The 17,110-nt window shown below is 55.7% G+C and overlaps 1 protein-coding gene across 1 annotated transcript in view; it reads left to right on the top strand.

Annotated features, from left to right (window-relative positions):
- Positions 1–17,110, top strand: part of FGF18 (fibroblast growth factor 18) — a 33,101-nt gene that overhangs the window by 2,157 nt on the left and 13,834 nt on the right. Inside the window, exon 3 of the mRNA XM_082726129.1 lies at positions 12,418–12,598. Within this exon, the coding sequence (XP_082582255.1) occupies positions 12,418–12,598 (181 nt within the window). The remainder of the gene's footprint in view (positions 1–12,417; positions 12,599–17,110) is intronic.

The following is a 17,110-nucleotide window of genomic DNA, read 5'->3' as shown; positions in this document are numbered from 1 at the left end:
GGGGGCAAAGGAAAGGGGAATAGGAAGTGCCAGCTGCCCTAGCCCCCCACCCACCTAGAGCTGCAAGGGAGGGGCCTTAGGAGGAGCTGGACTGGGGCCAAAAGAGATTATCTGCCCCTTCCCCCTCTGGGTTGAAGGCAGGTGTCCTCACAGGGTTAGAGAGGATGCTTAGGTTTTAGCCTTTTGGGTTCCAGAGGTGCCCCAGAAGAAACTTGAACAGGGAAAATGGTGGCTCTCCCAGCTTTATGGCATAAGGAATGGTGTGTGTGTTAAGTGCTTTTGAGACCCAGTAGCCTCTTTCAGTGCTTGGTGTGGTGGTGGGTCTGCTTACCTCCCCTTGCACTCCTGTGAGAGGATCCTTACCATCAGGATGGACATTGGGCTGGGGGAAGCTAGTTGGGGCTGGGAGCTGTGAGGATGGCTGGCTGGCTGGCTGGCTGGACGGATAGACGGACTGATGGTTTCTTTCCCCCAGCCTGGGAAGGCTGAGGTCCCCAGTGACTCCTTGAATCAATATAACTGGAGTCAGTAACTTAAAACTGGCTGTTTGCCAAAGCAGATGTGACCCTGTGGTGGCGGGGGCAGGGGTGGGAATGGCTGGTGTCAAAGAGAGAGGCCAGTGCCAGGCATGACCTGCCTGATTTGCAGCTGAGTCCCCAAGCAGAGGGCAGGCCCCAGGGTCATTCCAGGGGATCTGCTTGTCTGCCTTGGGTGAGAGCTCTTCTCCTGCATGTTGCACCTGGGGATGGGGGAATGCTGCAGTGGCCACGGGGGTAGAGAGAGATCTGTGCACTCCTGCTGCCTGCTGCCTCTCTGTCCTTAGAGCAGGCCCAGGAGGGGTTGCTGTGTCGTCTTTGTGTTCTCCAGGGAAGCACAAGGGAGGGAACCTGGACTCTGCATCCCACCTCCACCTCCTGGCCTACAGCTAGAGCCAGCCTCTCAGGAAAGAGCTGGGTGGTCCATCTGGGTTAGGACTTCAAACAGGTGATGGAGCCTCCTCTTCCCCTTCTCTCACCTCTTCCTTTCTTTTCAGACTTTCCCCATCCGAACTGCCATTAGACTGATGAATTTAACCCATGGTCCAAGCGCCCATAGAATCTCTAAGGATGGGCTTCTGGAGGAGGCAGACCCCTGATATGTCGCATCAAAATGGTGCCCAAATGTGCCCATGTTTTGGAGAGGGCTCTCAGGTCCCCACAGATTTTCAAAAGCATCTACGATTCCTAAAAGATAAAGAGAGGGCAAGCTCATGTCCCCATTCATGGTCTAAGAACAAAGGTGTAGTGGCCATTAGAGGTAGAGATGAGGAGTGGGGGGTGGGCTTCAAGTGTTCCTGGCTGGGAGTGTGAAGCCTGCTCCCTGCTGAGGCAGGCATTGGGCAGGCAGAGGGGAGAGAAGCTACTTCCCTGGCGGGGTACACTTAGAGAGGGGGGCAGGTGCTCCCTTGGTGAGAAGGGGCTGGGAGAGGCCTCCTTGTGTGGTGGGAAGGGCTCAGAGTTTTGCAGCCTGGTGGTCGGGGCCTGAGTCCCAGCCTCATCTTTCCTCAGCTGTAGACCTCTGTGAGTCTGAGCTCATCCTTTGTGAGTGGGCGGACTTGAGGCTGAAGCGATACATGACAGGTACGGAAGAAGGTTTGGAGAGTCTCATCCACCCAGGAGCATACATTGTTCTGCTAGGAGTTGTTCTGCTGGGAAATGGATATATCTATGCCCTTCCCATCTGCACCTCCCTGGTTTGGGGGACTGCTCCAGTCTTAGCCATAGAGTTTCTGGGCTCTTCCTTTCTCCCCATCCATCAGCCATCAGGCCCAGAATGGGCCCCCACCTCCAGACACATTTTCGAGAGAACACAACAGTCAATGCCAGCCAGACACTGCGTTCCCCTGCAGCCCCCCATGGGGTGAGCCCTGCCCCCACCCCAGCCCCTGCTGGCCACCCCAGGAAGCAGGAAGCTGGGAATTTAATAAAATCCCTTCTCCACACGACTTGGGACACCGCAGATAGCTCAAATCGGAAGAATTTTAAAAATTTCCGAGGGGAGCAGGCGGCGTGACCAGTAAATTGCTTTTCTGCACTTGGCTGAGCGCTGACAATGACACCGGACTGGGCCTTTCACGCAGCTTGGCCGGCACCTGCCTGACATTGTTCCTACCGCCAGGCTCGGCTAGGTCCTGGCCTTCCCCAGACAGGCCAGGCTTGAGGCGGGCCAGGGAAGGGGGGCTTCCGCCACCCACCCGCTGCCACTCCCACAGCACCATTCCTCTCTCACCGCCCGGTGTGTTCAAGTTTTGAAGTTTCCTTCCACACACCCTCAGGACCTGACCACCCCCTACACCTGACTTCCTCTGGGAGGTTTAGAACCCTTCTTCCAGCTGGCTAGAATAGGAAAGCCAGAGACACAGTCCTTTGGGACATGAGGAGGATGGGGGACTGTCCTGTTGAGTAGCACTTTTAGCTTCTTAGGGCGGTGACATCATCCATCCATGTCCAGTCAGGTATTTGTTCAAAACTCTGCTTCTTGCTGGATCTGAGAACAAGTCTAGTCAGTCCCTGGCCTCAAGATGCTCCCATTCTAAGGAGGGCAGGGGTGGGCTGTGATCCTGCCTCCTGAGAAGTACAGTGGGGCAGGCATATCCTGTTCTGTCCAACCAAGCAAGATTCCAAGGCTCTTGAATCCAGAAGCTTGTTTCCTTCTTCCTGTCCTTTTTCCTCCTGAAGTAGGTGGGGTAATATTCCTACTTCACCGTTGGAGAGACTGAGGCACGGAGTGGAGAAGGGATTTGTTCAAGGCCAATGCTAAGACTCAAGACTCTGGATTCAAGGTCTTGTATTCTTTCCATGACACCAGACAGACTTCTTCAGAAAGAATACGGGGGGCGGGGGGCAATGGGAGTTCCAAGGGGCGCGCGAGGGGTTCTCAGTGAGATCTTTCCCTTGGATTCTCGCCGGTAGGGTCTCCACGGTACAGATGATCAGAACCCAGATAGGTGTCTCTGACAGAGACTTGGAGTCTGCAGGCCCTGGTTTTCGTAGAATGTTCTGGTCTGAAAGGATCCCAGAGCCATAGGTGGGTGTTTAGGAGGGTAGGGCCTGGGGCATTCTGTACTCCCAGCGTCATTCCCAGCAGGGAGGGGGAGGGGACACTCTGCCAGCATTCCTATAGTCCAGTAGCATCACCCGCTCTGAGATAAGGAGGTAGATTGTTTAAATATCTTGTGGTTGTCTCTGCCAGTGTCAGCAGGCGTGGGATAGCTCTGAGGTCACATTGGGCCCCCAAAGGGAGATGGAAGGTGACAGGGAGGAGACTTCCTAGTCTCAGCAGGACCTTCTGGCTCCGACGTGGTTTTCTAGCAGGAGACGTGTAGGTGTGGGAAATCAGGGCGCAGACCCATCAGGCGGACAGCGACACTTAGAACCACGGCCAGGCACAGTGTCCTTGCCATGGAGCAGGGAGGCACTTCCTCGACTCAGGCTCACAACCAGCCTACGATGAGGGAATTCTGCAGAAAAGAAAGTGAGGCTCAGAGGCATGACATAACCGGCCTCTGGCCACACAGCACAAGAGAGGCAGAGCTGGCCTCGACTCTGGGTCACCCGGCTCCAGGCCCTAGGTTTATGAAACAGCAGTATGAGGGTTCTGTATGAGGGTTCTGGCAAGTCCTAGCATTGTTCCAGTGGTCGTCCTGACTTACCTTTGCTGTATGACCTTGAGCAAGTTACTTAACCTCTCTGGTCTCAGCTTCTGCATGTGCAAAATGGAAAGAAAACTACCAACAGAATGATCCCTGCTCCGTAAAGGTGGAGAGCAAGGGTCAGCACACCAGCCCCTGGGTCTCTTGTTTGGGGAAGCCTCCCTTGCCCCGATGCCCATGTCAGTGTGGCAAGCTCCCCTTCCCCAGGGCCCTGTCACCTCCTGGTGACAACAACAAAGGAGATGTGGGTGGGACCCTTTCTGGGGGCAGCGGCTCTCTTCTACCTTTGTGTGCCCCATTTTTTTGCTGGGTCATGTTGCTGACCACTCACAAGGACTCTGGCCAAACACTCAGGGATAGGGCAGTGCCAAGGGCCTTGGCAGGCTGCCCCGAACTTGGGGAGAGCTGTCACACCTCAGAGGGGCTGAAACCTGTCATCTCCACTTTGTGCCTGAAGATGGGGACTTGTTCTGGAACATCAGTGGGTAGATTGGCCCCTCAGGCTTTAATCAGGTTGCCGGTAAGGGCTGGGAGAGGTTTGGGGATTATTGCTCTCATATCTAAATGACACAATGCTCATGGGTCACTTAAAATACTCCTGTGCCAAAGATGGGGCCGAGGACAAGCCTCCTGTGGGCCACTGAGCAGAAACACTCTCAGGACCCCTGGGATCAGTCCTGGCTTTTTCACGGGCTCATGGGGTGACCTCCCTCTCTGGGCCTCAGTTTACACAACTGGGTATTAGTGAGGTGAGCTAGCCGACTTCTGTGGAGCTTGAATGCATGGGTTTTGGTGTAGGAGGGACCTAGGTTAGAACCGTGTCTGTGCTGCTGGGCAAATTTCTTAACGTCAACCCTTTGCAGTTTTTGGCTTTTCCCACCTCTAAAGTGGGGTGATGAACGGGACTGCTACTTAAGAGTCACTGTGGGAGTTGAGATAATGCACACAGGTTGGCTGGCACAGTGGCTGGCACTCTGGCAGTATCCAAGTGACAGTAGCTATTGGGTCATTTCCCTGCTCCGTGTGTGTGTCAGGTGCGTACTGTTCTGCAGGGTACTGAGCAAGGCTGGGAAGGATATACTCCTTGCATCAGTGACCTCAGGGCTCCTCTTGTCTAGGTTGAGAGCCCAGCCCTTGGACTTAAGTCTGCACCTGAGCCTCACTGCACCCCCTCCTAGGCTGTGTGGCCTTGGGCAAGATTCTTAACTTCTCTGATTCTCTGCCTCCTCGTCACATGGGCAATAGGGATGATAGTACCACTCCCAGGTGTGTTGGAAGGTGTAATCAAAGCCATGTCTTGGGCCAAGTATGCAGTAGGTGCTCAGTTATGATGCTACTCCTCATTAGCCATCAGCAAACATTCATGGGACACTTGCTGCATGGGTGGCCTTGGACTGGGTTTTGGAGGGGATGCCAAGAAGGCATCCATTCAGCTTTTCCCTCAAAATGTTTCCTGTGAAGAGATGACTGGCACTTTGGGCAGCTTTATTTGCTCCACCCCCCATTCTACCTCTGCCTTGGAACCCCTTTGTACTCTGTCACTGTCACATGACCCAGTGTTTTCCATGGGGCTCACGGGAATGGGGCTCACAGGAGCTCAGGCTTGGGGTCCAGCCCACCAGATCACACCCTGCCGGGGCCACTTCATAGTCTTATGACTGAGCAAATTGCTTGGCTTCTCTGTGGCTCACTTTTCATATGGGATTTAGGGTAGAACCTCCCTCTTGGGGCTGCTGTTGGGGTGAATTGTGGCTACCCCAGGGGAAGTACTTGGCACAGCACTTGGATCATTATAAGTGTTAAGTAAATGTGAGCTTCAGTTAGGCATTTGACTTTGGTGTGTCTGGAGGCCTGTTTGTCTACCAGCTCGTGATTCCTGGAAGTCAGGGGAGGCTGGACCCATCCCGAGGGCCCCACAGCATCTGGCACAGACCTGGTGAGCAGGCTGAGTGTTGAGTCAGTGATTTGGGGCCAGGCACCTGCATTCAGGCCCCTTCTGGCACCAGCTGTGGGCCGAGGGAGCTCAGGACCTATCCCAGCCCTTGGGAACCTGAGAGAAATCTGAGGGATCTGTGCAGGGGGACAGGGGCTCAGGGTGCCATGGGTACTTAGGAGAAGGGCCATGAAACCCAACGGGGGGCTGGAAGATCTGACCAGGGAAGATGCCCCATTTGAATCTCAGATTAGGAACAAGTTGGGCGAGGACACTGTGAACCTGCGTGTATGTGTGTGTGCATATCCATGTGCATGTTTGTGTGTCTATGTGAGTGTGCATGCATGCAATGTGCGTGTGTATGAATGTATGTGAGTGTGTGTATGGAAAAGCCATTGCAGGCAATGGCACATCTCTACATGGAAGCAGGGAACAGCCCATTGTGCTCAGGGGACTCTGAGCCAGTTAGAACATCAAGTTTAGGAATAAGGGTGATGTGAAAGGCCAATCATAGGCATAGAGTGCTGGAATAAAGGGCTCATTTCTGATATTGTAGGCATGCTGGACCACTCTCCACTCTCGTGCATTAAGGGGTTTGAAGAAGGGATCGGCAAGAAGGGGAAAAGAAGAGAGCTTGAGTCTTTAGGGGTCCTGCCTCCTTCCCCAAGCTGGCTTCAGGCTTGACTGCCAGGGGTACCCGTATTGACGATCTGTACAGAGAAGGCTGATGTGTGGGGAGAGGGGCTTCTAGTCAGCCCCTTGGGTGGCAGCACCTCCCTCCCATGCTGATGCCTCAGCCCTGCCAATCAATACATTGATAGCCCTGGGAGCTTAATGGACAGGCTTGGGGGTGGGGAAGGGCCCTTTGCAACGTCACTGTTCTGGCTGGGTTGGGTGTGGGGACGATGACAGGAGAGAGCGGAGAAGTCTGGGGATGACGGGTGAATGGGAATGTGAATCTGAGCCAAACTCACATCCGGGGGTGGGCTTGGCCTTCCCCCTTTCCTTTCTGTCCACAGATGCCAGCTGGGGGAAATTCATGGGCTCTAGAGCCAGAGATGGGTTCAGAGCTTGGCTCTGTTGCTTTGTGTACAACATCGTGGGTAAGCCGTTTGGCCTCTCTGTGTCTCCCTTTGTCATAGGGTTGGCAATCATCCTGACCTGCCCAGGTTGTGTGAGGAGAACAGAGACCATGTCTGCCATGTGCTTAGCTCAGACCTGGCGCAAAGAAAGTGGCCAGCAAGTGGGAGCCAGTGTGGGTCTCACCCTCTCAGATAATAATCCCAAGTGCACTGGGGCGGGCAGCAACTCCTGGGCCCGAGTCCAGACCTGCTCTCTAGGAAGAGTTTGAGGAGCTGCATTTTGGAGTGGAGAGTGGGGCTGACTCTACCAGCGACCACTCCTAAAGGGGTGAGTTGAGAATTTGGAGAAGCTCTGAAAGCCCTTGGCAGGGCTGGCTACACTGGTGCTGGAGAAGGAGGCAGGCGGTGGTGGAATGTGGCCGGAAGTCTGTGGGCTGCCCCTCCGGGGACTGAGGAGACCCTCCCTTTCTGGGCAGGCTGCCTGGAGACAGGGGCATGGATTATAGGAGGCCTCAAGGCTGGGGACCTGGGCGGGAGGGGGCAGTGTGACCCCATCCTCCTCTGGAGTTAGGGGGAGTGAGCTCAAGGCCTTCAGCCCTTTCATGTTTAATTCCTGCTCCAGTCCCTGCCCCAACTGTGGCTTGTGGCCAGAACGAAGTTGCCATCCTGAACTGAGGGAAGGGAGGGGCTTGAGAGAGGGGAGAACGCAGGCAGGCAAGGCTGAAGTGCTGGAAAGCTTGCGCTCTAGGCTGACGGGGATTTGAATCTTGATTCCTTTGCTCACTAGCGTGTGACTTTGAATGCACGAGGCCCCGTCTCCAAGCCTCAGTTTCCTCGTCTGTAGAATGGGGACTATACTCAAACCAACTCATGGGGCCACTCTGGGAATTACATGAGGCAGTTGACCTAAAGCAGGTCTTACGCACAATAAGCAGTGGCCGTTCAGAAAACAAAACACAAGAAAAAGGAAAAAGAAAATAACTGTGGCTGTTGTTCCTAATACCATCTTTTTTCTGAGATAAATATGATATGCAGTCCCCATTCTGTCAGTGAGAAAACCAAGGGTTAGAGAAATCAAATATTTGGGCTGGAGCCGGACGACCCCCAGAGGTCAGTCAGTGCTGGTCATCTTGAACGTGTGTGGTGTGTGTGCTGAAATGAAGCCTGATGGGGAAGGTGGCGGTGTGGCCCAGGAAGAACTAGGAGCCCCCAAACATGTCTTCAGAGCAGGATTGTGTCAGGGAAACGGAAATCTACAGCCAGACAGAGCAGGGGTGGCTGATGATACCCCAGTAGGAGGGGACCTGGGTTGACGCCTGGGGGCGGGCATTGAGATAGCCCCAATCTCTTTCCACTCCATGTAGGGTTCCCCCCAAGGTGCCTAAGGGCAGAGGCTCAGAAGGTAGGAGAAGCCAGATGGTACAGGACCCCGAGTGGGCACTGTTCTGTGGGTAGGGGGGAGCCAGGCTGAGTGGGCAGTCATCCTGAGCGTTAGAGAGCCGTGCCCACAGTGGGAGACTGCAGGCCAGGCCAAAGGTGGGGGGCTCTGTCCCACTGGACTCCTTGTCTGTGCCAGGGCCTGGGACCTTGACGCACCTTGGGAAAGATTTGAATCTGTCAGGCCATTGCTGCCTCTGTGCCATTCCTGGATTGAGGAGTGAATATTTCCACCACAGCCCAAGCTCTCAGGGCAGGGAAGGGGCTGGTAGGGAAGAGGGTAATGGGGGGGTCTTAAGCTGTAGGGGGACCCCACTATGGGCCATCCTGCTGTGAGGAAAGCTGCTTTGACCCAAAAGAAAAGCTGGAGTGGAGGGAAGGCAGAGTCACAAAGGTGTCTTCGTCTGCTCAAGGACACGTCCTGGCTGTGCCCACCTGATCACCTTGTGAGAGCCGCATAGTCTCATTTTTTCCCCACTGCAGCTTCTTAGCACCCCAGGTGACTGTGCCCCTGGAGGGGGCTGAGCCCGTGGACAGCAGCATCGGCTCTTCTAGGAGGGCCTGGAAGACAGGCCCCCCTCAGTGAGCAGGAAAGCAGGAGGGAGAGAATGTTCCCGAGGCAGACGCTAGAGCCCCGCTTGCTCAGGTTCCAGCTCTGTAGCCCTGGAGAAGTGCCTCACAGGTCCAGCCTATACAGTGAGCTCCGACGGACACCCACCTCCTGGAGCGGCTAAGGAAGTAGCACGTCTAGGGAGCTTCTTAGCAGAGCAGAAGGAACAGAGGGAAGCTCAGCAACTGAGAGCTTTCAGACGCCCCATTGCCATCGCTCTGTGGGGCTCTCTGCTCGTAGTAGTAAGTGCTGGGGCTGATTTTGGCCTGCAGGTTTCTCTCATCCTAGCCACAGTCATTTAGCAAGCATTCCTCGGACACTTCCTGAGGCTAGAACCGGAGGCCCCAGGATGAGCTGGACAAGCTGCAGTTTGGGGCTGATAAGCCATTACAGTAATGTCCAGTGACCCTAACCCAGCTGGCGTGGGGGGGAGGTAGGGCAGGAAAGGGCTTCGGAAGAAGGTACCTGAGGGCAGGTGTCAGCAGGGCACAGGGGGCAGGATGCCCTGTGCAGAGGGCCTGACCTGTGCAAAGGCCCGTGGCTCCCTAGAGGTCTTGCCCAGGAAGCCCAGGGGTCTCTGCCTTTTCAGAAGGAGGGACTCTGTTTATGTGTCAGAGGCCACCCCTGCTACCTCCCTTGGGAAGGATGTGACCACAGAATGTGGCTTAAATGGTGGAAGCTGGGCAAGATGGATTGTTCCCTCCACATCCTGGGGAAGGGCCACCGGATAGCCCCTGCTGACCCTGGGTCACCCGCACTGCCTCTGTCCAGTGGGCCAGGGAGAAAATCGTTAATGGGAGGCTGGCTTCTGGGGCAGGGCAGCTCCCCTTGGGGATCCAGGGTAAGGAGATTGGTTTGACCTCGGGTCGATAAGGTCTCCTGTGAGCAGGAGGAGAGTTGGAGGACAGGGAAGGAGGCCGGAGACCCGCCCTTGGGGGGAGGGGAAAAGGCGAGTCTCCCTCAGGAAGTCATTCTGAGGGAGGTCTAGGGCCATAGATGGGGGTTTTTCAGGACATGTGCCCACCAGGTGTGAACCTCATGGGGTATGGAGTTCTTCCCTCCCCGAGCATCGGGATATGAGAAGAGGTGGGTCCCAGGTGTCAGACTCTGGTTGTGAATTGGTGACAGGGGCTGGCCATTGAGAATATTGAAGGCTGTGCACTCTTGGTGCGCCAGCCGCCAGGCCCCACACCTCTGGCTGTATGGCTCAAGGCAACCGACTTAACTTTTCTGAGCCTGGGTTTCTGCGTCTGTTAAGCAGAGGGGATAAGCCCTCCGATGGTGCAGCATCAGAGGTGATAACGTCTTCCCGGCCTGTGACTGTGTGCAGAGGTGACCCTTCTGCAGGGACGGGAGTGTGATCTGCTTGTATTTCCAGACAGGCTCTGTCTGCGGGGCCTCACCTCTGAGAGGGCCCCCATGTGCTCTCTTAGTTACGCCTCCTGAGTACTCGCTCTGTGCTGGGCACTGTTCTAAGACTTTTGTGTTTCGTCTGTGAAGAAGCCCATAGGGTGGGCGCCATCATCACCCCTCTCATTTTCTAGGGAAGCTGAAGTCCAGAGGGGTTGGTAACTTGCCTTGGGAACCTTAACGAGGAAAAGGCACACCTGGGTTCTGACTCTGGGACCCCCTCCCAATTGTGCAGGTGCAGCAAGCAAGGCCCAGCAAAATGGGGCTGGAAGAGGGGCTTTGGAGCCATCACTGGGGCTGATTCTGCCGTGGCTTGTTCTGGGACCTTGTCAATTTAGCTTTGAGGCCTCAGCTTTTTCATCTGCAATGTGGGATAATAGTTCCACCCTGAGGATGATAGTGGAGGATCAATAATGTGATCCAGCTGGAGTGCCTGGGAGGCCCAGGCTAGCAACAGGGGACACGTGCATGTCAGCTTGAGGACAGAGACCCTGTGTTGGGCATGGGCTGTGGCAATGAGGAGAACACGGTCCCTGCCCTCGGGAGCTCACGAATGATAGGTGAGACAGATGCTTGGGCAGCCCTGGTCCCAAGAGCTCTGTGACAGTCTGAGTCGGTGGGGTCCTTCCTGCCCAGCATCATGTTGGACCTCATGGGCACACAGAACAAACCAAGAACACTGTCTGGGCTTCGAGAATTGTTCAGCTTTATGGTGAAGATGGGATGGAACAGGCATACATTTAGTAGGGCCTAGGAAAACCTAATTTAATAGTAAATGAAATGACAGGACTCTACATCTTTCCAATGTTCATTTGTTCATTCATTCATGCATTCAAGAAATGTTTGCGTTTCTTCTATGCTACATGCTGGGGTGATAGCAGCAAACAAGGAGACAGCCCCAGCTTTCATGGTACTGCCAATATAATGTTGGGGGGAGACAGACAAAAGCCAGATAAGTAAATGTTATGTCAGGTTGGTCAATGTTAGAAGGAAAAAAACAGCATGACAGAGAGATGGAGAAGGGCAGAAGTAGAGCTGCTTCAGAAAAACAGCCAAAGAAGGCCAGTCTCAAGGATGTGACATTGAGCAGAGATCCTAATGAAGTAAAGGAGCCAGAATGTAGAAATCTGGGAAAGACCACTGAAGCCAAGGGAAGAACAAGTGCAAAGGCCCTGAGGCGGGTGTGTGTTTTGTGTTTGGAATGCTCAGTGGCATAGAAAGGCAGCCAGTATAAGCAGGGGTGAAGAGTTGTAAAGGCTGAAGAGGGGGCTCATCCTGAAGACCTTGAGGCGGGGGTGGGAACGTTTGTCTAAATGTGATGGGAAGCCCCAGAGAGTGTGGAGGGAGAGGGAGCATTACTCAAGGTGACTGGGTTTGGTGGAAGCCAGACGAGTGGGAACAGAAGGCTGGTGAAGAGGTGGCTGCAAGTTGTCCAGGTGAGAGGTCATGTTCAGGATGGGGAGACTGAGAGATATATGTTGACATAGCCAGGGGCAGCTTCCTGGAGGATGTGGTCAGACACAAACTAAACCTCTGAGGATAGGGGAGTTTTGGTGGGAGATGCAAAGTGAAGTCCCTCCCCCACCCAAGAGAGGCCAGGAATGTGGGCAAATGCCAGCTGAGGGTGGGTGAGCATGAGGATTCCCTGGCCATGCAGAGGAGGCCCCCCAACATCTACTCCTAGGGATGAGTGACAGTGGATTCTGGCCCACTCCTTCCCAGGGTGACTAGCCAGGCCTCTGTCTTTCCCTGTTGTGCACCCAAACAGCAGCTCTATGCGTCCCCCCCCCCCCCATCCTTCTCCCATCTTCAGACTGATTTTGATCCTGTACTTCCCACCTGCTCACTTGATCCTCATGACCACCCTGGTCTGTAATCAGGGTAGGGACTCTGCCCTGCTCTTTCACTGAGAAGGTGTCTGTGTGCTCAGGGTCACAGGAGAAAACTTGGCTCCAGACTTCTTGCTTTAATTCGGGGCTCTGGTGGAAAGGTAGCAAGCTTTGCTGTCAGTAGACTGAGCCCTGCTTCTTAGCTTTGTCACTTCTTGGCTAGGCCACCTCACGCGACATGCTTCCCCTCCCTGAGCCTTGTTGCCTCATCTGTGCAATGGGATGGTCATAGAGCAGGTGTGGATCTATGCTGGACCCAGGGCCAGCAAGGAGCAGGCCTTGGCCATCTTGTGTGAACGCGGCTGCTGCATGCAGGGCCCCTGGTCCTTCCCTGGTAGACCACTGATGCCGCTCTCCCTGGCCAGGTGCTGGTGGCCGAGGAGAACGTGGACTTCCGCATCCACGTGGAGAACCAGACGCGGGCCCGGGACGATGTGAGCCGAAAGCAGCTGCGGCTGTACCAGCTGTACAGCCGGACCAGTGGGAAGCACATCCAGGTCCTGGGCCGCAGGATCAGTGCCCGCGGCGAGGACGGGGACAAGTATGGTAGGTACCAGCCCCCTCTTCCCTCACCCAGCCCACAGGTTCAAATCCCAGGTCTGCCCTGTCCTGGCTGTGTAACTTGGCACCTGGCACAGCCTTTCTGGCCCTCGGCTTCCTTGTCTGCAAACTGCAGGTGTGGTGTGTCTCCCGGAGAGCCTTGGAGGGAGCACTCACTGCCTTGCTGGGGAAGGCCAGTGGTCATGGGTATCGGCGGCTTCCCTGGCATGGCCCAAAGCCGGTAGCAGCTCCCCATGGCCTTGCTTCACCAGCCCTGGGTTCAGGCGCTTAGAGAGGTAGGAGCCTCTGCGCAGTGCTTTCTGGATGCTGCTGGCGGTGCTGGGTGCACGTGGCTGGGAGCACGGGTATATGCTCTGCAAGCTTGAGCTTGTACACCTGTGAGGAACGGTACTCCTAGCACCTTGGGCTGTGGTCCCTTTGACCTGCCCTTGACCTTGAAACTGTCCAGCCCTCCTCTGGGATTTTGGGAACCATTCCTCACCTCATGCTGCAAGGGGGCTGGGAAGAATGAGACACCCTGAATCCCTTGCCACCCCACGCGCCCAGCTCATAAAACCCTTAACAGTGAGAGAAACACATAGGACTGCACCTTCCCAGAACCTCGAGAGGATTCGGGGAACTCTGTCCCATGGGTTCTTGCCTCCTGAAGCCAGGTTCTGAGAGGTGTCCCAGCCAAACCGCCCCTCCCCCAGCCTTGGGCGGGGGAGCTGGGGCTGCAGGAGGCCCGATGTGTGGGGCTGGGGCTCGGGTCCCGGGTGTGCGTTGTGGTCCTGCCAGCCTAGCCTGTTCGGGGTTGATGCCCCACTTGCCCGCCGGCCCCTGCTCGTTGCAGTCAAGACATGACAACAAGACAAATAATTTCTTGGACCTTTTATCTTGGACACCATTTATTTTCCCTCTGCCCCAGGGCAGGACTGACCTCATGGTAGGGCCCAAGTGTGGCAGCTGCACCGTCACTGGGGGCTGGGGCAGGCCAGGCCGGGCAGGGCTGGGCCAGCCTGGGCTCCCCGTCTCGGGGCCAGCTGCCTCCCTTCTCCCTGTGCCATCACTCTTTACTGCCTCCATCCCCTCCCTCCCTCTTTCCCCTTCTTCCTTTCTCCATCTTGCTGCTGCTGCATTTCTCCTGACCGCTCTCTCTCAGGCCTTCTCCCCTCCTCCCTGGGACTCATCCCTTCCCCTCTTTGTGTCTGTCCACCTCTCTGTCTCCCCCTCCCCACAATCTCTGTCCTCCCTGCCTCCCTCCCTCGGATCACAGCTTTCCGGTCCCTCCTCCCCACCTCTCCCAGGTCCTCTGCTGGCCGCCTCTCTGGGGCCTCCGTCTCTCCGTGCTCCCCGCTGTGCTGGGCAGACCCAGGTGGTGCTTTTCCCTGGGATCTGCTGTCCAGTTGCTGCCAGGGAAGGGGCAGCTGGCTAGCCGGGGCGGGAGGGAGGTGCCCTCCTGGGGAGTCCCTGGAGCTCTCACCGGCCCCTCCAGGCTGGGAGAGTACAGGGGGGTCAGATGCTGGTCTGAACCATCTGTCCATGTCCTGAGACAGGAGGTAGGAGTTCGGGAGGGAGAGGAGCCCAGAAATGGCCACCCCTCACTCCAGAAGTTACTTGCGTCTCATTTCCTCTGCCTGAGCCAGACAGAGACTCAGGGGATCTCGCATGCTGTGTGACATCAGGCAGGACCTTTGCCTCCTCTGGGCCTCAGTTTCCCTTCTGTACCATACTAGGCTTGGACGACCGCAGTGCTTCCTGAACATTAACATGCCTGGGAGTCACCAAGGGATCTGGTTAGGTGCTGATGTTCATTTGGTGGGTCTGGGGTAGGACCTGAGCTCTGCACTTCTCACCCATGCCCAGACAGTGCTGACGGGCCACACTGGGAACATCCGGAAACTAGCCCATTTTGGCTTCTCCAGCCCCACAAGCCCCAGACTGAATCATTCTCTCTCAAGGAATATGTTTATCACTCCTCCAACCCACCCCCTCTTCTCCCCCCCCAGAGCCCGGGTAGCGTGGGGCTTTGCTGAGGCTGCTTTATTTAAGTGTCGCATTAGAAACGCAGATGAGGCAAAGGGACCCCATCTGTGAGCCCTGGGAGAGGAAGTGAGACAATGGAGCCAATTGAGGCTTCCAATCTAGATAATCAATACAAATATTATTGGGAGGGTGATTTATGTGGCCAGGCCAGCCTGGAGGATGGGGCTGTGGTAGGGGCCCGCCCTGCCTGTGGGGGATGGGCAGCCAGTAGTCTCCTGTCAGGCCAGGAACACCCCACCCCCCCCACCCCCATCCCAGGACAGTCTCTCCTTCTCAGGACTCTGTGGGACTGAAAGAATGGTGCGGTCTGAGGCTCGCAGTCATAGGCATTTGTAATGTAGTCTGGGAACGGCAGCAAACACCAAGTATAAACAGGGGCCCCAGGAACACCTGGAATCTGGAATCCTGACAGACACCTGGAATCTCAGATTCAGTGGCATCCTAAGGTGTTGGACTCCGGGCAGGCACAGGCTCAGGCCCACTTTAGTCTGGGGCCTGGCCCAGGAGCTCTTGGACTGCTTTACAGCTTTACATCTGCGAGCGGTCTTCAGTGAGATCTGCAGAGATGTCAGCCGGGCTCCCACAGCCTGAGGATCTCCCCAGGACTCCTGAAAGCTTTCCCAGAGCGCCCTAGGATGCTAAGGGTGGGCGGGGCACTGGAGGGACAAGTGTGCTAGCTCAGAAAGCTGAAGGTTTAGGAACAGGGACTGCTGGCGGGCCGTGGCTCCACGTAGGGCCCCCCTGCCCCGCCAGCATGGTTACATCAGGCCCTCCCCTTCCTGCCCTTGGCCCTGGCCACCTATGTCGTGTAGGTAGTGGCCCTGTTGCAGAAACAGCCCCAAGAGGAAGGACACCTGCCTTTTGGCTGCGCTCTGTTACTAAGCAGCCCATGGAGCTTGGGGCAAGGGTGTCTGGCTCTGGGCTTAGTTTCTTCCTCTGCCACGTGAGGATGAGAAAGGCCTGCTCTACCTGCCTCTGAGACTGACACACCTGAACCGGGGCTGTGGCGGCACCAGTTCCTTCTGGCTGCGGGAGGCTGGGCTGCCAGTGACACAGGTGGAGTTTCAGAGGAGGAGGACAGGGGGTGGGGAGGGGGTGGGGGAAGTGGTTGGGGGGGGCACTGAGTCAGTGCTCAGAGGAGTGGGGAGAGACCCTGGCAGTAGGAATGGTGGTGTGGGGGCAGTTCTGCTTTTATAAGCAGTATGATTAGATATTCTTTCCTGTTGTCATTTGAAAGAAAAAAGGATTTTCTACTTTACAAAAAAAAAAAAAAAAAAGACACAAAAACCCCGCAAATCCAATGTTTTGTAGTAGGGCCAGGCTCCCAGGACTGACTGTGCCCAGAACAGCCACTGGAGGGGCTGTGTCAGCCAGGAAGTTGATCTTTGAGGGGATGAGACTGTAGACTCTGGAGTAGAACAAGATTTGAACCCAGCTCCACCACTTGTGGGCTGGAGATCTGGGATCTGAGTTAGCCTTTCTGATCCTCTTTGCTCTTCTTTGAAATGGGGTAATAGAAATGAGAGCATCTCTTACACTCAAAGATTATGTGTGATCATTAAAGCAAAAAAAGATGAAGAATAACTACTCGAACTCATTACTGTTGTATGGGTGTTCATGGGCTCTGGAGGAGGTTCCCCTCTCAGGAGCTGGTTCCTGGGGCTTCCAGAAGGGGCCAGGTCTCTCTCATATCATGGGGCCCTGGCATGTCAGTGGCAGGCCTAAGAGGCATCTTCAGTGTGATTCCAAGCCGCAGGTCTGCTTGCCTTAGCTGCTGTCGGGCCCGAGGAGGCAGGATCTTTGGACCTTCTTGCTGGGGGTGGTCTGATGATTTCTCAGTTTGAGCTGGAGTCCCTCACTTACTCGGCATAGAATTATTGAGTCCTGGGGCTACGGTGTGAGACACACCTGGTTCCAGCCTCCAGGCTGCTCCGGGGCCAGAGACCCTGCTCCATCTCAGGGGGCTGACTCTGAGTAGGAAGAGTCTAGTTCTCCAACTTCCAGTTGTGACCTTGGGGCCTTCTCACTCCATCCCTGAGCCTGGGCTTTCTCCCCATTCATGGGGGCTGGGGGCGGGGTGTGGAGTTAGCACTCCTTGGCTTCCTTGAGAGCTCAGGCATGGATTCGTCTGTGAGTCCAGCTCTGATACAGCTGTGTGGGGTTAGGAGTGGTCAGCCCGTCCCAGCATGGGCCTGTACCTTCCTGCACTGAGAACATGAGCTCCTTGAAAGCAGTGACCCTTCCGCATGTCGCTATGTCCCATACAAGTCTTGGCAGAAAGCAGGTCCACACTTATGCTGGGGGAAGGCATAAAATAACTATGGGGCAGCTCCCAGCGTCATCGGGGACTGCCCTGTGTGGCTCACGCAGGGCGGTGTGGGGGGTGTCCAGGGCTTTGGCTGAGCAGATGACAAGAGTTGGGGGAGTCCTCTGGTCCCATTTTCCTCATTCTGGAGGGCCAGAATGGAGGGC

The sequence above is a fragment of the Mustela nivalis genome (genome assembly GCF_964662115.1).
Source record: "Mustela nivalis genome assembly, chromosome: 3".
In the NCBI taxonomy this organism is placed as follows: domain Eukaryota; kingdom Metazoa; phylum Chordata; class Mammalia; order Carnivora; family Mustelidae; genus Mustela; species Mustela nivalis.
The sequence above is the reverse complement of the archived record's forward strand: the minus strand, read 5'-3'. Positions and strand labels throughout refer to the sequence as shown.